This window comes from Carassius carassius, chromosome 36 (assembly GCF_963082965.1).
Source record: "Carassius carassius chromosome 36, fCarCar2.1, whole genome shotgun sequence".
Classification (NCBI taxonomy): Eukaryota; Metazoa; Chordata; class Actinopteri; order Cypriniformes; family Cyprinidae; genus Carassius; species Carassius carassius.
Genome location: NC_081790.1, coordinates 16,544,525 through 16,565,044, shown reverse-complemented (window position 1 = coordinate 16,565,044; position 20,520 = coordinate 16,544,525). Strand labels below are relative to the sequence as shown.

Here is a 20,520-nt window from a genome sequence, read left to right as displayed (position 1 = left end):
CAAAGACTGTCTAGCTTTTTCCAAGAAGTAACATATAGCTGTTTCTGTGGAATGCTGGGCTCTAAAACCAAATTGATGTTTGTGTCGGAGGTTATTACTCTCCAGATAGTTTATTAATTGTTCAGCTACAACCTTCTCCAAAATCTTTGACATAACCGGCAAGATTGATATTGGTCGATAATTTGAAATCAGGCTTGGATCCCCTGATTTAAAGATTGGTGTAACTACAGCTTTTTTCCATGTGTTAGGGAAAATACAGTCTCTAATTGATACATTTGTCAAATGAGTTAACGGAGCTATCATCATGGTGCTATATTTTATTTATTAAATTAATATCTAAATTGTAAACATCTTTTGCTGTTGAATTCGGTAGAAGCTTTACAATTTCAGTTATTCTATTTTCTTCAATCTCCTTAATAAAAAATGAATTTGGTAGCTCATCCTCTACTTTATTATTTAATAATACTGGTTTAAAATTTTGAACCAATTCATCTACTGAACTTATAAAATATTTATTAAACTCATATGCTAGAGAACCTTTATCATCAATTACTTTTCCATCTATTTGTAACTCTTTGATTGTTTGCTGCTTATGAGTTTTAGTTGTTAAATTATTTAATTGTTTCCATAGGGTTGTACTTTGACCTTTGGCACTCTATTATTTGTGTATAATGTGATACTTTTGACTTCCGTAATTCTTGTACTACTTTGTTTCGGAGACCTTTATAGATTAAATGATCTGTGTTTAATTTAGACAATAATGCCATTTTTAAAGCTTGGTCTCTTTTTTTTCATAAGATTACGAATATCACTGTTTAACCATGGTAATGATAATTTTTTCCTTGAGCATTTCAAAGGAATATAATATTTGTTTACCAAGTTAGTTACAGTTTCAGTTAAGGAAGTGCAACACAAGTTTCCCTCATTTATCTGTAATATATTATCCCAATCAGCATTGTTGATCTCTAATTCAAATTGACCTGATTTAGATTTCGGTATCCCAAACTTAATTCTATCTGGTCTCTGGTTTTTTAATTGCTTTAATCATTGTTTAGTTAGTTTCCTTACTGTTAATATCAAATTATGATCTGATAACCCAGTCAGTGGATTATAATTTTTTATAATACACTCTTCCCTATTAGTAAAAACAAGATCTATCAAAGTCTAACTAGTTCTGGTCAGTCTTGTTGGCTTTTTTATCAACTGATCATAATTAAATTTGGACATCATTATTTTTAACTTTTGTCTTCCACATTTATCTGCCCAATTTATTTTAAAATCACCATAAAATATTGTTTTAATAGAATTATCAAACATTTCCAATAGTTCTTTCAAATCATCATAAAAAGGAGTGTGTGATGGAGGATTATATAAAAAAACAATTGTGCAAGATTTTATCAATAATCTTATATTTTATGTACAAGCCTTTCTGAGTTACTGAGTAAAGTTAATTCGCTTGTATACAAGATTTAAAATGCCAAACCTATTATTTCACACTCATGTGTTTTACTATTTAGCCTTTATTTAAAAAAAATAATTGAATGGTATGATGTATTTATTTTTGCTTTATATGTTTTAAGATGACACTTAAGGTGCCTTGCCTCATATAACAAGCTACTGAAAAGCAATATTTTTTTTCCAGTATTGTCAAAAACGTAATGGAAAACAAAGAGACAGAATTTAAGATTTAAATAATGGTTTATTTCAACGGTAACAGCTCCAGGTTAGGAGAGTGAATCACCCATGATTACGTTATCTTCACAGTTGGTAAGAGGGAGCAAACAGCTCAGTGTAAAGAGTGTCTGGAGGACAGTGGTCACATGGAGAGGTAGCAGGGCGGCTCAAAGGAGACGGATGATTAGGTAAGCTGGTGGTCTGTGAGATGGTGGTCCCAACATGTTAAAAAGCAATAACACCAGACAAACTGCGTTCAGTCCATGACAAGTGGATCACTCAGCAGCATCCTTCTTTTTGTAGTTTTCCAGGTTGGCCAGAACCCATCCAGACGGTCCCAGGATGGTAAGAGAAAACATGGTCAGACCAACTACTGTCTCCTGTGAAAACAGACACAAGAACCAAAGAGCTGTTAGAGCTGCAGATGCTAAAAAACGGTTCATTTAACCGTTCATGGCAACATAGAGGTGCTTTAATATTCCTGCCATTACCCCACAGTCTCTTATGATATAAATACAAGCTAATCGGTGCCAAATATACAACTTAAAACAGCTACTGAGATTGCAAACTGTAATGGGGAAAAAACGCCCTCAAGATTTTGACATGTTTAGCAGAAACAGTTTCAGTTAGAGAAACACTTGATTGGCTAGTTCATAAATAATGAACTATTTTTCTTAGCAGAAGCTTATTTGTGATGCTTGGTTTCTTAAATAGCTCAAACATAAACAAAATTACCTTTAAAACAAATATTACACCAATTTTTCTTACTTTTTATAGTAAAATTGAAAATAACATAATAAATAATAAAATAGAGATTCAGTTCCCCATCTACCGCCTGTCAACACCACGACCTTCTTCTATATATAACTTGAGCCGCGATCGGCCGAGAAGGGTTTAGCTAACGTTTCAGTCCTTAAGTCAAAAACGAATGAGAAAATACAAAAGTGACCTATTCGTAGTCAACACCTGGATTAGAACTATACTCAAACTAAACGGACTTTTATGGCTGTATATAATGTTTCCGTTTATCACAGTGAGTCTAAAGGTGAATGCCAAGGAGATCATGGTCTGCCCTTCACGAGATGCAGAGGAAACGACCAGCGCTCTACAGATACTCACAACGGGCCCGAATGTATCTTTGGCGGGGCGCGTGGTGATGTTGGCTCGCTGGGGGATGGCTGATCCCCGCAGAACCGGGGCGGCGCGGACACGAGCAATTCCCCGCAAAATTCCAGACATCTTGATCCTCTGAAATCGAATGTGTGTAATGAACAGGAAGATGTAAAGGACACCGGAATGTGCGGCAAGACTGCAGCAGGCGCTCATGGGTAATATCCGCATGCTTGTGGGAGTTGTAGTTTTTTTTGCGCGTAAATCATTTTTAGATAGTCTGTTAAAAATAAACAATCTTGCACCGACACCAGCTATACGTTAAGATTATTAATTCCATTCGTGTAGTTATGTAACAGTGACACTGTCTTTTCGTCATGATATAGTTAAATGGTCACTGAACAATCTTCTGCCTCTTTCATAATCTGTCTTTATAAAACCCAATGAGCCTAGTAATATGTGCCAGCTGACGCAAAAGAGCAAGTAATTCATTCAGATCCTTGTCTGCTATTAAAATATATTTATTGTTAAACTATTAAGGAGTAAGGTCAATGCCATCACTCAAAATTCACAGGACCTGGGGAATACTTTTTGTTAATTCTTTCAGTTGCTTCATGCATACCTGTGTCAACCTTTTAAAGTTATAATTGTCCTAGTTTTCACAATTTTCAGGTCTGGTTATCAAGTTTTCCATTTCAGTATAAGCATTGGCATAGTCTTGCCTAGAAAAAGTTTTTTATTTTATTATTATACATTTCCAACATGGGGGGTTGTTTTACACACATAGACCCTTTATGCAGAAGTGGTCTTATTCATCCAATTAGTTATAAGTTGCCACTTTAGGAGTCTATAACTAAATGTTATAGTCCATTAAAAAAATATTTTAGATATGAAGCACAAAACAATAAATAGGTGAAAAAAGTAAAATATATCAAACTATTGTTTTTGCCAAAAAATTGTATTATGTTTTTTTCAGATACGACAGAAAAGTGAAGATTTACAATCCATATTTTTAATCATGAAAAAAAGTTGTTGTTTTTTCTCTCTGAGGACTCAGTTTTTCAAATCCATTTTCATTATTATTGACACTTGTATCCCAGTATTAGTGTCCCCTTCTTTACTCAAGACAAAAGCTTTTATAAATCTGTAACAGAAGGCCCTTTTTCACATTTCTGGGGTTCTCAGAAGCTGCAGTAGTGAATGAGACTACAGAAAATAGAATTTATGCATTCCCATTTGCAAAAATCCACAGCAGTTTCAACTATTTTTTAAAAGAAAAAAAAAATAATCAAATTTATTATCTCTTCCTCCGCCTTTGTATTACATTTACATTTATTCATTTTGCAGACACTTTTATCCAAAGCGACTTACAATTGGGGGATACATAAAGAAAGTATTAGTAATATGCTCTTGCATAATTGTTTACTAATTCAATGCCATGGTAATTAAAACAAAGTATAGCATTAGAAATGTTTATTTATTTTAATGAAAACTTTATGATGGTAATAGCTATGGAAATCACCGTCTGTTCTATATTGGAATATTTGTTAGAAGGATAGAATTTATGAAAAAAAAAATCTAAAGAAATCCTGATTTAAACATTTAATCTACTGAAATCAGCATGCAACCACTGCTAGAAAAAAGGAAAAGAAAAACATGTATTACTGAGATATAGCCCTTTTGACAAACTAACTTTGGTTTCACACATTTATTTACTGACGTCTTAATACTTAAATACAAAATAACAATTTAATCTGCTTGCAAGTTTATGTAATTAACCATCACGTGTCAACAAGCTAATGACAGTGACATGTACCGTACTTGTTTTACATAATTACAGATATTTGTTCGTACTTTGGATGCATTTTACAACTTATAGGTATTTTAAAATAACAAACACAAACCAGTCTTTTACAATCAATTCTTGTTCTCTGTTATTACATTATTCATGTAATAAACAAACAAACAAATAAAAAATCCACAAACATATATACAGTATATAAAACAGTAAAAGATTTCTAAAGAGCAAAAAGCTCAATCCAAGGCACCATTTCCCTCACTTTGTAAAAGTAAATAATATTTTTAACATTAATTACAGTCAAAAAAATAAGAAGGTACTCTACACCATTTATCAAAAAGTTAAAGTTCTTTTCTGTATGGCAATGATCATCTCTGTTTGTGTGTTCCAGTAATGTTTTAGATGCTGACCATCTCAGACAGACTCTTTCAGGAGGACACAGCTGGGATCCTTCATTTCCAAATCCTCTTTTTCAGGTAATCTTTGGGGTTTTTTCCATGCAAAACCTCTGTAATAAGTGAAAGAGTCGAAAATCATGTTATGGCTACCCATTTACACATGACGCTTTGCTCATGTCACTTACACTTTAACTTCTGATGCAACATTCTCTTGCGCCATAAGGTGCATCATGTCTTGTGGATCACATTCAACTAGCACAAAACTTTCATTTGAATCAGGCCACCACCAGCTTACCTGTCATCCACATCCTGGATAGTATCAGGCAAAGGTTGTGCAAGGGTTTCTGGGAGAAAGAAGGCAAAGATCCCACTGAGAATGGGAGCTCCTCCGTAGATAAAGCCAGGCAGCCATGGAAAATCCTCCCCAAGAAGCAGCACCATGGGGGCCACCATCGCTCCAAACCGAGCCATCATGGACACCCATCCCATTCCGTTTTGACTGACAGGACACAGAAGAAAATTCCACAAGTTGACATCACTTATTCTGAAATTCTTATTTTTCTTTATCCTCTTAAATCCATTTAAATTATTTCATTATATAAGACTATTACTACCCCACACCCCCGATGTCTAAGACATGGTTTCGACCTTGTGGACAAGAGCGATTAAACTGAATCGTAGGTAACTGTTGTTGTTTTAGGATGATGCTGACAATAGTTAATTACCGGATGACTGTGGGATACAGCTCTCCAGAGTACAGGTAACAGCAGTTGAAGGACGCAGCCAGGCAGCCCTTCCCTATCACTGCCAGACTGGTGCGTAACAGTTGCAGGTCTGCACAGGCACAGAAACAAGAGTCACATAAACACAGGTACACGATCAGCCATGTGAAATGCCAGGGTCTCGATTTATGTGATGCTGAAGGACAGATTAACCTCCAGATCTCACTGGAATAACAGCTATTGAAAACGAATGACCCCAGGTGACAATGAGACTGCAGTTTTGTTATTTCCGTGCACTATTGCCAACAAGGCTCAAATTCTCACCATAAGGCACCAGGAGATTAATGAGTATCATTACGCCAGCCAGTACAAGAGCTCCGCACTGAGATGGTCTTCGTCCTAACATGCTCATGGATATCGTAACCAGGATTTTGGCTGGTATATCCACCGCTCCAAAGATGATCTGGATAAGGTAAATGCTGACCCCAAATTTCTGCAGATCCATGGAAAGGCCATAGTAGGCGAAGCTGGTTGAGAACCTAAGATGTTACAGTATAAAGTTTAGTTTTTAAATGCTGGTTGGTAGTGATTGAAATGCTAGGATTGAGTGACTGACCAGACTGCGCTGAGGCACACTGTGATGGTTCTCATTGAGGATGTGCGCAGGAGGTCCAGAGCGCTGTAAGACCCCTTTGAACAGGCCATCTCCTTCTTCATGGACTCTTGCAACATCTGCATGCACAACCACAACAGAATAAGCTTTCGGAATGACCCAGGCGAGGCCGAAACTTATATCTCCTGCAGTACATAATGTCATACCTCAATGTTGATTTTGTCAGCTTCTGCATGCCGTCCATTTATGCGAGCCACCGTTTTGAGGTTTTTTACTGCCTGCTCTGATTTCTTGGTCAGGACGAGCCACCGAGCAGACTCTAAGAACCACCTGCAGAAGATAATAATGTGACTAGAATCCACTGCATCAGATTCCATACTGCTATGTATGTGACCCTGCACCATAAAAATCAGTCTTAACGGTCTATTTTTGAAAATAAGATTTATACATAATCTGAAAGCTGAATAAATAGAAAAAATAAGATTTGCTTTGATGTGTGGTTTGTTAGGATAGGGCAATATTTTGCAGAGATACAACTATTAGAAAATCTGGAATCCGAGGGTGCAAAAAGAATCCAAATATTGAGAAAATCGCATTTAAAGTTGTCCAAATGAAGTTCTAAGCAATGCATACCACTAATCAAAAATTAAGTTTTGATATATTTACAGTAGGAAATTTCTGAAATATCTTCATGGAACATAGATAATTTTGACCCATACAATGTATTTTTGGTTACTGCTACACATATACCCATGCGACTTATGACTGATTTTGTAGTCCAGGGTCACATATATGCCAAATATACCCAGATTTTCAAGTGGATGACGTCAAACAAGGAGTTTTTAATAACCTTTTTTTATATATATATAGGTATAATGTGTTGAGGATTGCTTTGTGCAAATTGTCATTTGGTTTACAATAGTTATTTAAACTTTAAATAATGAATTACCATCGTTAATAGTATAATATAATATGAATGTATTTTATTACTAAAATAGCAATAAATATATATTTTATTATTATTTCAGTTATTTGCTACTTAATATAAGTAATTTTTTTAAAAGATTAAACACTAACATGCATTACCGTTCAAATGTTTGGGGGTTATTAATTAATTGTTCAAAATTGTCAGTAAAGACGGACAAAAATTCTGAAAAAAAGGTATCGGTTTCGACAAACATACACAATCCTTTTCTACATTGATAATAATAATAATAAAAATTTTCTTGAGCACAATATAGGCATATTCAAATGATTTCCGAGGCATGGGACAATTAAATAACAATTATTTTATAGCCTAATATTACACAACATTTCTGTTTTTACTATATCTTAGACAAGAGAGGTAAATTATTGAATCTTACCGACCCAAAGTTTTTAATTGTAGTGTATTTATGTACCCCAAAAATAGTAGCAAATAGCCTACTGACAGCACTTGTAATGTACTTGACATATTTTAAAAGTGGAAACAGTCGTGAGCAGGAGACACACCATGAGTAGAGGAAGGACACATAGAAAGGCAGTGAGATGGCCAGTGTGAGCCAGCGCCAGTCTCTGATGCAGTACGCGACGGCTGCCAGGATCAGCTGGCCTGTGGTGTAGCAGTAGCCCGTTCCTGTGCCTACCACCGTCCGCACACGCGTGGGGATCCATTCCACAACTGAGGAGTAGAAACCATGACACTTCATGCCACAAGATGTCGCAAAATACAATGTCAGTCAAATGCAAGGTTTTTTGCTTCTCTACACAACGAATAGGTGACAAGTGACAACCTCTAATTTACAGCTGTTATTCACTTCAGTGTTGCCGAGTCCGCGGTTTTCTCGTGGAATGGGGCTACTTTAAAGGTATAATTCACCCAAAAATGAAAATTTGATGTTAATCTGCTTAACCCCAGGGCATCCAAGATGTAGGTGTTTCTTCAGTAAAACACAAATGAAGATTTTTTAACTCCAACCGTTGCAGTCTATCAGTCATATAATATAAGTGAATGGGAATCCTGGTTTGAGAGTAAAAGCCATACACAAAAAAACCCAAATTAAACGCTGCAGCTCGTGACGATACATTGATGTGTAAATACACAAATCGATTGGTCTTTGCAAGAAACTGCACAGTATTTATATTGTTTACCTCTGATTCACCGCAATGTCCAAACTGTCCTGAGCGCATTCGCGTCAGCGTCTTCAGCCAGTGTGTGACGCGTCGTCTTCTTATTCTTGGTTTACAGCTGATCGCAGACTTATAAGTGCATTACCGCCATCTATCTCTCAAATGGACCAATGAAAATATCTAGAATCTCAATCAGGAGTGTCAATGGTCCATTTGAGAGATAGGTGGCGGTAATGCACTTAAAAGTCTGCGATCAGCCGTAAAGCAAGAAGACGTGTCAAGCACTGGCTGTTGAGAATGCGCTCAGGTTAGTTAGGACATTACGTAAAAAAAAAACCTAAATGAATACTGTTCAGTTTCTTGCACCGATGATTGTTTCGTGTCTTCACACATCAATCACAATTGATGTCATCACAAGCCGCAGTGTTTAGTTTGGCTTTGTTTGTGTATGTTATTTTTTTTTTGACTCTCAAAGCTGTGATTCCCATCCACTTCCATTATATGACTGACAGACTGCAACGGTTTGAGTTAAAAATCTTCATTTGTGTTTTACTGAAGAAACAGTCACCTACATCTTGAATGCCCTGGGGGTACGCAGATAAACATCCAATTTGTATTTATAGGTGAATTATCCTTTTCACACTGTTGCCATGGTTGTTTTTCATGTCTGCGGGTTGAAGCGACTCCAGTAATGCAATATTTAGCCCCTGAGATGCTAATCTTACCCGGGGGGCCTGCGAACAATTTTTTACTTTTTTTATTTTACTCCTGGAACGCGTTGTTAACGGAATTGGGCTAGTTTTAAGTAGCAATTGGGTGGGTTTTATTGGGAAAACCTGTCAACCCTGATTCATTGTACTCACTTAGAGAGAAGGAGTTGAGCAACAAACCAGACAGGGCCATGCCACAGCAAACGCGAAATATGCAAAACATGGTCAAGGAGGTGGAGAATGCAACACATGTTCCTCCAACCGCCATCATCAGGTTAGAGATCAACAATAAAACACGCCGGCCAAACCTGCATCAGAAGATGGACATTTTTTGGGTCAGAAGGTGTAATAGAATAGTGTTTATGATGATAATGTTGTTGCTGTCATATTTAGTAGTAAAAGCTGTCACAACCTGTCAGAAAGTCCCCCAAAAATCACTGCTCCCACAAGGACACCTCCCATATAGGTAGTTTGACTCATTTGCTTTAGGGCACGCTGATCACAAACCAAATCCCACTAAAAAAAGAAAAAACATTTGATTAAAATCATACATGATAAACAGTTTGACTGTGTTTCGTTTGCATATAGCATTGTGGACAGACAAAAAAATCTTTATAGTGGAAAAACATTATTATAGATTATTAAAATGCTCCAGTCCTCACATGAAGAAAAGTTAACTGAAAGGTTCGAGGAAGTAAAAATTTTTGCATCACTGTGAAAAATCCCTTCGGAAACCTTTATTTTTAAGAGTGCATTGTATATAATGTTCTTTGCAGGTTGAAAATGTTCTTTAGATTGTTAAAATCCTGCTGAAAAAAAATCAATTCAAGTTTATTAGTATAGTGCTTTTTACGATACAAATCATTGCAAAGCATCTTTACAGAAAATAAGTTTCTACAATATTTAGTAGTAGTTTATCAGTGGTGACCGACAGTTTATGTGCATATGGCAGAAATAAAAATAAGAAAAGAAAGCTAAAACCAGTCTATGGCTGAATGGAAGCCATTGAAGCCTAAAAGCCTGACCAGACCAACATGTCTAGCTAATGAAGCGGTCAAAAACACTCTAAAACCAGCCTGATAAACCAGCTGTGACCAGACTGGAAGACCTTAGGCTACCTTAGACCAATTTCTTCAGCATGGGCACAACGAAACATGTTTCTTTGAAGAACTTAACAGTCAAAGATTATTTTGGGAACCCCAAGTATTTACTCTCAGAAGTTGCATCTAAACAAATTATTAAATTATTGAATTAATGATGCTAGACCTTTTACCACTTACCTCAGTAATGATAGTTGAACTCATTTCTGTCACATTGTAGTACCATCCATCCTCACAACTCTGCATCTCTGTCTCCTCCACACCCTCTTCCCATAGGCTTTCTGAACTGTTGCTGCTGAGAAGCTGCCATTGAGGATGTGTGTAGCGTCTGCAGCGTTCCGGTTTGCCGTTTGTGCCCAAGGGCACAGTGGCCCGCAGCATGTCCCCAGCTCTCATGGAGGACATTGAAATGTTTGCGTGGGGGGCGCAGTGGTGCGGTGGCACTGCTGCCACAAAATTCTGCAGCAGGTTATGGCTGGCCATCATCAGGATGGGCATAGCCAACAGGGTGACATGCAGGACCTGGAAGCGCCCTGTGCTGCCAACCTGCTCCAGCAGGTCAGAAAAAGCCATGGCTCAGAAGTCAACAACAACAGGAAATTCCACAGATATCACAATTCACGTGATGAACAGAGTTTATAACCCAATGCTCTGCCTTGAGGTGCACGTCAGTTGTAAAATGTATCTGTGGAAACATAAAGATAAGGTATGAAAAAATCCTGATTAATAATGAAAAAAAAATCAATTATAGACTCCAAATGATTTAAAGCACTAGTGTATCAGATATATATTTCTAGAATAAACAAATGCAAATATATTTTGATTTGAGAAAAAAATTAAAATTCTCAAAGGTTGTTTTAAAAGAAAGTACTATTTCTACTTCCAAATTTCATAATACAATGCATTACTTGCTGTTTCTAAGTGAAATACTACCACTTTCTAAATGAAAATTGTTTATGCATCAATTCTTTAATGTGTCAATGCATAAGCATATTACCTTAAATGCAATCAAAATAAAATGTAAAAAATATATTAAAAAGAAAAGATTCACATATAAGCATAAAAAAAACATGCGCACCTGTTGTGGCTTGAAGGATGTCCTGGATTTTCTCCCTAAATCAATAGGAGAGGTAAATAGAGAAACTGTTATGCTTTGTTGAATAATCTGCTCTGAAAATCCTCAGACTTTCAGGTAGATATATGCACTACAGGTCTGCACTGGATTCGAAGCTCCACTTTTAAACAGCTTGAAGCACAAACCTTCCCATGGAGCCCAGGAAGAGCTGCCTCAGCTCGACTGAAGTTACTGTGCTCCCTCTGGAATCCCTTGGCTAACCTCTGTGCTCGTACCTGCGGTGTCCTGAAGCTGGTCCCGTGTCTGGGCCGGTGGGGTGTTACTGTGAGGAACAGAGCTCAACTCAGAGTTTGTGTGTGTGAGTTTATGTCTCATTGTAGATGTGAAAGGGGAGGGGATTATGGTTAAATTAATGATTTTAAGTCATAATTGCGGACTCTCTGCTTAGCTGTTGAGTGGGACAAAGGCAGAACGTTTTGTTTACCAATTATGAGTGGGACAGAACAGATAACACAAAGTAGAAAAGTAACCAAAGATGTTTAGCCCTAGACAGGTTCCTGTAAATCTTGTCACTCAAATTTCAACCTTTAACCTCATAAACACATACATCTATAGGTTATACTTGTTAAATCTACTGTAAGTACATAAATCACACATCTAAAAAAAATATCATATCATATCAATATAAGTTTTATTGTGATGTCATTGTGTGTGATCAGGATTTTTCAGCAAGTTTTTGAGCTTTTATGACCCCCTTGCGATGAACCTCCTTTCTAAATGTTCATGTATACAGACCCATTTTGATAAGACAACGTCATCAATAAAATAATTAGCTTTTATTTGTCATCATATTAATGCTAAATCATGCTAAATAAGTTTTTGGAATTTTATCTGGTAGATTTGTTTAAATGTAAATTTTTATTTTAAATATATTAAAATAGAAAACATTTTTTATTGTAATAATATTTCACAATATTAAAATTATTACTGTATTATCAAATAGCTGCAGTCTTGCTGAGCATAAGAAACCTTCAAACCCAAACTTTTGAACAGTAATAGCAGGAATGTTTCATAATTACAGGGAATAATTCTATAATTGTATTTATAGATATTTCTTATTGTATTTCATTTAAAGATATATTTTTTAATTTTGAAACTTTTTACACTTACCACTTACACATACCGGTCCTGTCCCATACTATTGCGGTCGTTAGAGTGCACCGTTTCAAAAACCTTTAAATAAAACAATGTGTTCCATAATGGTAGCTGCCCCAAAGATTATTGATGTGTAAGAATGTATGATATAACTATCAATATACTGTTTAAAATTAAGATAAATATTTTACTCTGAGGTTGCATAGTCATCCTGCATCATCACAGTTTTTGCTGAATAAGGCTGACAGAGAAGTCACCAGTTGAACATTGATTGAGTTAGTTGAAGTTATTCACTGTTAATGTAATGAACTCTACCTTCGCTAACTTGAGGGGAACAGACTAGCCACATTTGCACAGAAGTGTAGCAACAGACATCTGCAATAATCCAATGACTCCTATTCTGCAGTGTGAACAGAAAGTCAGGACTGTTTATCTTCAAATCGCTCCAGTGAAGAGCAATGCCAGTTGCCAGAGCAAATAACCAAGCGTAGACCGTCTCATGAAACACATTGTGACAGATTGAGCCAGTTTCTTTCATCCCACTGCCAGTTTGTGAGATGAGCTCAAGTTTGAAAGTGCAAGGTGGGTTTTAACATTTCTCACGCAATTGAGGCAGAGTACCCAAGCTCTAGACACTGCTGGTTAGCCATTATAAAACTGCACGTCATGTTTGTTGGCAGCGTAAAGCACAACTGAATCCTGATTTAAAACACTGACTGAGTCCCAATTCGCCTACTTATACTACGACCTAAAAGTATGTACTTTTTTGTGAGGAAAAAGTACATACTTTTGAGTGTGTAGCAAAAGAGTATGCACGTTCTGGGACATACTTCGATGACGTCATGCAACGTGAACAACAACGTGGTTGCCTAGTTACGCACACCACAACTGTTAACGTTTCATTCATTCTTGTATGTACAATAAAATTTTATTTACTATTCCCATCTTTTTTTCTCATCGTTTTTTTTTCACAATACATTTTACAATGTGTTCTTCTACCAAGTTGAGGAGTGAAGAAGCAGGGCGGCGGCGTCATAGAACCTCCCGCAATCAATGGGTTGTGGGCAATATTAGCACTTAGAGTGTGCATTGATCTGCACTTCAAATTCTAACTGGAAATAGTAGACCATCCGGGTATCTTTGGAATACTCTTTTCAACATACTACGATTTGGGACGTACTAATTCTAGTTTCGCATACTATTTAGGACGGATAGTATGCGAATTGGGACTCAGCGACTGTGCGTGTGTGTGAGAGTGTCTCACACGTGGGTAAATAAATACTGAAGTGCTCAAGTGTCAAGCATGAATTGGTTAACGAGTTTGTGTACATAACACATAACACTTCTTATTCTTAACAAACTAGTGAGAAATAAGAGAACAAAGTGGTTTATTAGTAGTTTATTACATAATTTCATTGTTCTTTAACAAAAACAATTGGAAAAGGCCTTGTATTTGGGATAGTTTGGTTATGATGATTAATAACAGCTGATGAGACTCTTAAGTGCATGTTTTTTGTGACTTTTATACATTACACAGTCTAAAAACCTGTTAAAAAGTACAAGCAGCAACCACAAACTCACCCTTACATATGAGCAATGCTTACTGTCTCGCTTTAAAAGCAACCGTGACCCCCTACACCAACCATTTTGCACACATTACTGACAATCTTGTCATTTTAAGCGTGTTCCTAATCCTTTAAGAACTAGCAGCCAAATGCAATAGTGTTTGAGATTGGATTTAATTGGATTTTTTTTTGGTTTTTCCAAATATGGAGTGCTTGAACAGTTCAAAGAGGGGAAAACACTCCACTGAATGTAAAAATCCATATATTACATCAAAAACCTTGTGGGAAGTGATGTTTCCTTATCGGATTCTGAATATGCGATTGATAATGTTTCCCAAAAGCATAGTAAGACTATGAAGATTGTAGAGACCACTGGTGCCAATAGTTTCTGTGATCTACTTACAATGCTTTTGGGAAATGCAGCCCTAGTTTTTGCTGAATAATGCTGATATAGATGTTACCTGTTGAACATTTAAGTTATTGATTGTTTGTGAAGTGAACGAGGCAGAACATTAAAGATTGAAGATTGACAGACTGCATTCGGGTTGCCATAGTTAGAGCAAGACTGGTTTCTTGATGAGAGAACATCTAGGGTTGTACGAACATACAGGTTGCTCTTGGTTCAAGATGGGCAGGTGGAGGTTTATTTTGGGTCGTCAGGTGCAGCAAGCTTCTCCAGAGTGGGCTCTACACCCCAGATCTCACGGGCGTACTTGAAAATGTTGCGGTCGCTGGAGAACTTGCCTGATCCGGCGATGTAGAGGATAACCTCCTTGGTCCATTCCTTAGGTTTCCGTCAATGCAAAGAGAATTATAAATAATCGTGATCATCAAAGTTCTTACTTTTTGGCAATGTAACAGATTGCACTCAGCTAATACAAAACACTGACTTTCTCTTGGCATTTGATATAGTCTTTATAGTCGGCAAACACCTTCAACCTGTGCAGTAAGAAACATATTATTCACATACTGTACATATATTTTCTATAGTAGCATATTATTTATATGAATTTAAAAGAAGCTTTTAATTTGGAGTAAATGGACTCAATACATTAAACCCATACAATCAGACTTTTATTGAACAGCAAATGGTCTGTAAGCTCCTTTAAAAGTTTTTTATAATTAGCTATCCATGTTATGTATTATATTATTGTTGTTAAAATACTACATACATACATTATATATATATATATATATATATATATATATATATATATATATATATATATATATATATACACACACACAAGTATACAGTACAGACCAAAAGTTTGGACACACCTTCTCATTCAAAGGGTTTTCTTTATTTTCATGACTATGAAAATTGTAGATTCAAACTGAAGGCATCAAAACTATGAATTAACACATGTGGAATTATATATGGAATTCTATACATAACAAAAAAGTGTGAAACAACTGAAAATATGTCATATTGTAGGTTCTTCAAAGTAGCCACCTTTTGCTTTGATTACTGCTTTGCACACTCTTGGCATTATCTTGATGAGCTTCAAGAGGTAGTCACCTGAAATGGTCTTCCAACAGTCTTGAAGGAGTTCCCCGAGAGATGCTTAGCACTTGTTGGCCCTTTTGCCTTCTGTCTGCGGTCCAGCTCACCCCTAAACCATCTCGATTGGGTTCAGGTCCGGTGACTGTGAAGGCCAGGTCATCTGGCGCAGCACCCCATCACTCTCCTTCTTGGTCAAATAGCCCTTGATGCCTTCAGTGTGACTCTGTCATGAATTTCATAGTCATGAACATAAAGAAAACTCTTTGAATGAGAAGGTGTGTCAAAACGTTTGGTCTGTACTGTATATATATGTGTGTGTATATATATATATATATATATATATATATATATATATATATAATGGTTCGCAGGGTTGATTCCTTACATATCTGGTAACAATTTTGTAAGCATATTAATTATTAATGTCATTACTGTCATTTACATATTACTGTTAAAATAATTCCTATTGTGGTCATACTGTTCCTATGTACAGTATGTGTTTTCCATGTGCAGCCGGAAAAATAATGGTGTCTATTACTATCTGTCTTTGTGGTAATGTTTCCCTTTTTGTTTTTTTTTAGATTTACTTTTTGCCATTTTTGCCTTTATTATGATAGGACAGATCAGAACTGACAGAAAGTGAAGTGGGAGAGAGAAAAGGCGCGGGATCAGGGAAAGGTCCTGGAGTTGGGATTCGAACTTGGGACGTCCGTTGCGCAACGTTAAACACACATTAAAAAACCAAAAACACATTAAAAAAATTTAAAAAATTAGTATTTTATTAGTATTTTTCAAGTGAAGCAATTATGAGCCATTGAATCATTCATACAAGCCACTTTTTCATCATTTTAATAATAATGTTTTCTATTTGAGATGCACAAAAAAAATGTGATTCTCAATTTGTCCTGTACCGTGCAGCTCTTAACTTAAAGATTATAAAAATGGCAAAGACACTTCCAAATACTAAAACTTCAACATAAGTTCAAATCAAATAAAAACAGAAAAATATATAAATATATAAAATATTCATTCAAAAATGTCATTATACCTCCCTCTAAACCTTCTACAGCTTTATGTGATGGTGTGTGTTGGACAGTGCTACAGTGTACAGTTACATTTTATTGTTGCAAATTTATAAGTTTAAAAATTGTCCTCTGAGAAAAACACCCATCTAATAGCAATAATCAGAAGGGGACAATTTTTTTTTTGGTTTTTTGGTATTTTCATTTATTGTTCAAGCTTGTTTTCTCTTCACTCCTGGCTAAAAGTGATTCTGAAATCCAAAACTGATTAAAAATTCTCCTCCAAGTAGACATCCCTGGTTAACAGTGATAGTGAGAAGGGACACAAAGGAATGAAAGTTCAGGAGTCACTCACAGTTGTAGAAATTGATAATGTGCATACAGTCGAGCAGCTGCCTCTTATATTCATGGATTCTTTTCACCTGAATGTCAAACATTGAGTTGGGGTTGATCTTTACTTTGTAGTGCTTTTCCAGGTGCACAGCGAATTTCATTTTGTTCTCCTAGAAGAGACGAGAACTTCAATTGTATATCAATTTTAAATTCCAAACCTACTGGGCCATTGATATGTGCCACATATCCTTTCTTTCTAACCTGTTTAACTTTTGCGATATCGCGAATAAAAGCCTCATCATCTACAAAATCACAGAGCTTTTTCAGTTGATCCAGGTCGCTTGATGAAGTCTTCTCCGATTCTCTAACAGTTGAACAAGCCAAAAAATTCAGAGCAGGAATAAGGCTATCACACCATGACATTGTACATTATATAAAACTACATTTAGTGCACACACAGTTCTGCTGACAGTCATAGTTATGTTAACAAGCAACAAAAGAAGTTATGAATGACTGCACCAACCTCTGCAATGACCTCAGCCAGACCAGGGTTGCACATCACCAACCAATGGCGAGGTGTGATGCCATTGGTTTTGTTCTGGAATTTGTGTGGGTCCATCTCATAAAAGTCTTTGAATCTATTTAGTAAATTAATAGTAATCATTATTTACTCATCCTGCTCATGTCATTCAAAACCAGTAGAAGTCAATTATTCACTGAGAATGACTGGGACCGGGTGATTGAGTCATTAGGAACAATTCAGCAACCGATCGTTCAGTCCATTTTGTGTAAACAGAACAATTTGTTCACTGGTTCAGTTCAATTCACTAACTTAATGATCTGAAACTGATGACTTGAATTTCAGTCTGTTGAGGAATTAGGTGTGAAATGGCATGTACAGTGTGAATGCATGGAAAGATATCGGACTAACATGGTGTGTTTGAATACATACACGGTAGCTTTGAGGATGTCTGAGTGGATTCGTGCCACACTGTTGACTGCATGAGAGCCGACGATGCACAGATGAGCCATGTTGACTCTCTTCTGTCCACCCTCCTCAATGAGAGACATGCGGTGCAAGCAGTCCATATCACCGGGGGAAAGAGAGGACACATGCTACAACAACAAACAGAATGGGTCCTGTATATGACACACTCACAAAACACACTTTTTGCAGATATGACATGATCTGTCGGAAAACATTGATCATTCAGAAACCGTTGTGCCTCATTTCTTTTTTTTTTTAATGGAAGCTGTGATACTTTTTTTCTGGATTATTTTAAAAATAAAAAGTTAAAAAAGAAAAGCATTTATTCAAAATTAAAATCTTTTCTAACAATACTAGTCTTTACTGTCACTTTTGATCCATTTAATACATCCTTGCTCAGTGGCGGACTGGGACAATAAATCAGGCCGGGAATTTGACTCCCCCCCCGGCCACCTCTGTTGCTGCAGTCACCACCACCCAATTCATTTGTCCACCAGACTGCTAAATTATTTGGGTCTTTCAGTTGTTTGAATTGGGTGATACTTAAAAAAAATTATCAAAATCCTTAGACTGTGGACGGGCAAAATAATTAAATGGACTATCAAAGCGTTTACTGTCTCTATCATCTTTCCCTGAATCCCCCTCTCTCTCACTCTGCACATCAAGTTTCTCTGCAATATGAAATAAGCACTTTCAATAATCTATATTAATTATGCAGCCATCAATTGTGTGTCCCCATGACCACAGTCCTATTACTGATGATCTTATAAATCATAAAAGCACATACTTTCTAAGAGTATAGCCAGCACGTTTAGTTTTGATTATAGCTTAAACTTTACCTGAAGGTTCCTGCTCTGATTCAAAAGGTCTAGCATTAGTTTTTAGTTACAGAAATTGAATAAAAGTAATCAAAGGTAAACATCGAAACAGGGAAATTGCTCTTCGATTAATATAAATACTGTCACTTTAAAAGAACACACTGATCCAGTGTTCGTATTCGTATTGAACAAGAGTGAATGGTTTCTCATCGCTGTTGTTGTAATGTCTGTTGCTATTGTTGTAATAGCATTTAAATGATAATTTTGCCACAGTTTTTGCTTGAACATGTTAGACATATCTAATCATTTCTGTAATACATTTTCATTTTGCAACTTATAAAGCGTTAAAATTAGTATTCATTTTACATATTAAAACTGGTGTATGAAATGACAAATGAAAATGATGTAATTTAATTTTCATTTTGCACCAAACGTTGCACAAATGTATTGGAAAATGTAAATGTAAATACAGAAATGCATTGTCATTTTACATATTACATTCCAAATTGAATATCGCTACCCATATGTATGGAATGATATTGCGGACTTTATTCAAATTCCATACATATGCTTCCATACTTCGCTGATGTTTGGTCATGTGGTGGTGTCATTTTCACTCCGCAATCGCCTGATTCGTGAATTCATAAGTCCGTCAATTAATTAGCAGGTGCATTACAGCCTATTGCACGTCAGCCTGATCCACTGCACACACAGCGGCAGACGGCAGGCCAGAATGACCGTCAGGTCACCGGGAAATATCCCGGTGCTCCCGATGGCCAGTCCGCCCCTGTCCTTGCTGAATAAAAGTACTCATTACTTCATTACTTAAAAAAAAATAAAATAAATTACTGACTCCAAACTTTTGAATGTTAGTGTATATTGTACCAAGATTTCCATTATGAATAAATGCATTTGTGTGTGTGTGTGTGTGTGTGTGTGTGTATATATATATATATATATATATATATATATATATATATATATATATATAATCCTGAAAAAAGTCACAGGTTCCAAAAAACATGAATCAGCACAACTGTTTCCAACATTAATAATAATAAATCAGCATATTGGAATGATTTCTGAAGGATCATGTGACACTGGAGACTGGAGAAATGGTGCTGAAAATTCAGCTTTGCATCACAGGAATAAATTATATTTTAAAGTATATTAAAAAAGAAACCATTATTTTCAATTGCCATGATATTTCACAAGATAACATTTTTTTTCTGTATTTTTTGGTCAAATATATACAGCCTTGATGAGCACAAGAAATTTATGTAAATACAAAAAACAAATCTTACTGAACTTTTGAATGGCAGTGTGTGTGTCTGTGTGTGTGTGTGTGAGTGTGTGTGTATATATATATATATATATATATATATATATATATATATATATATATATATATATATATATATATATATATATATATATATATATATAGCTTCAGGCAGGTATGTAAAAACAATGTGATGAACTTAAAGGAGTAGATGAAATATTTTTGACTGCTTTGTTTTTTTGATGTGTCCTTTTTTTACAGCTTGAAAGCGTAAGTTTCATAGTTGTAGAAAACTTGGTATAGTATTGGGTAAAGTCATTTGTTTATATTACTAAAGTTGTTATATTACCACAGCAACTATAGAATTACCACAACAGATTAATTCAAGTACTTTACTATTGTATGGTTCAAAAACACTATAGCATTTACTGAATGTAGACACCGACATTAACTGCGGAAGAGAGGAGAACATGTGAGTTAGATACCATCTTGAATGTTTAAGCTGGTCAAGGTGCAGTCACATTGCAAAATTTTTCAGACA

The 20,520-nt window shown here is 35.9% G+C and overlaps 2 protein-coding genes and 1 long non-coding RNA gene across 4 annotated transcripts; 1 reads left to right on the top strand and 2 right to left on the bottom strand.

Moving 5' to 3' along the window:
• Nucleotides 1-1,679: 1,679 nt before the first annotated feature.
• Nucleotides 1,680-2,946, bottom strand: LOC132117317 (cytochrome c oxidase subunit 8B, mitochondrial). Its single transcript, XM_059526533.1, has 2 exons — nucleotides 2,794-2,946; nucleotides 1,680-2,054 (listed from the first exon to the last, which is right to left on the bottom strand). Exons 1-2 carry the CDS (start codon nucleotides 2,911-2,913, stop codon nucleotides 1,950-1,952), a joined length of 225 nt encoding a protein of 74 aa, XP_059382516.1. The 5' UTR covers nucleotides 2,914-2,946; the 3' UTR covers nucleotides 1,680-1,949.
• LOC132117318 (uncharacterized) lies at nucleotides 2,870-10,691 on the top strand. Of its 2 annotated transcripts, none has more exons than XR_009425741.1 (3): nucleotides 2,870-3,002; nucleotides 4,974-5,058; nucleotides 10,511-10,691. It is a non-coding gene; the product is annotated as an uncharacterized LOC132117318 (long non-coding RNA). The 2 variants fall into 2 exon arrangements; XR_009425740.1 differs by lacking the exon at nucleotides 10,511-10,691 and adding an exon at nucleotides 6,615-6,739.
• Nucleotides 4,716-11,956, bottom strand: slc22a6l (solute carrier family 22 member 6, like). Its single transcript, XM_059526530.1, has 12 exons — nucleotides 11,495-11,956; nucleotides 11,313-11,347; nucleotides 10,415-10,919; nucleotides 9,547-9,650; nucleotides 9,288-9,442; nucleotides 7,807-7,975; nucleotides 6,522-6,645; nucleotides 6,319-6,434; nucleotides 6,027-6,241; nucleotides 5,706-5,814; nucleotides 5,276-5,479; nucleotides 4,716-5,090 (listed from the first exon to the last, which is right to left on the bottom strand). The coding sequence occupies exons 3-12, from the start codon at nucleotides 10,805-10,807 to the stop codon at nucleotides 4,997-4,999; spliced, it is 1,683 nt and encodes a 560-aa protein (XP_059382513.1). The 5' UTR covers nucleotides 10,808-10,919; nucleotides 11,313-11,347; nucleotides 11,495-11,956; the 3' UTR covers nucleotides 4,716-4,996.
• Nucleotides 11,957-20,520: the final 8,564 nt, after the last annotated feature.

Bases quoted from the DNA above. Each gene is read 5' to 3' on its own strand.
- LOC132117317 (XM_059526533.1), bottom strand. From the start codon at position 2,913: ATGTCTGGAATTTTGCGGGGAATTGCTCGTGTCCGCGCCGCCCCGGTT. The intron at 2,055-2,793 runs GTGAGTATCTGT...CTGTTTTCACAG, and splicing joins AAGATACATTCGGGCCCGTT to GAGACAGTAGTTGGTCTGAC.
- slc22a6l (XM_059526530.1), bottom strand. From the start codon at position 10,807: ATGGCTTTTTCTGACCTGCTGGAGCAGGTTGGCAGCACAGGGCGCTTC. The intron at 6,646-7,806 runs GTGTGTCTCCTG...TATCTTCTGCAG, and splicing joins GTGTCCTTCCTCTACTCATG to GTGGTTCTTAGAGTCTGCTC. The intron at 6,242-6,318 runs GTCAGTCACTCA...GTAACATCTTAG, and splicing joins GTGTGCCTCAGCGCAGTCTG to GTTCTCAACCAGCTTCGCCT.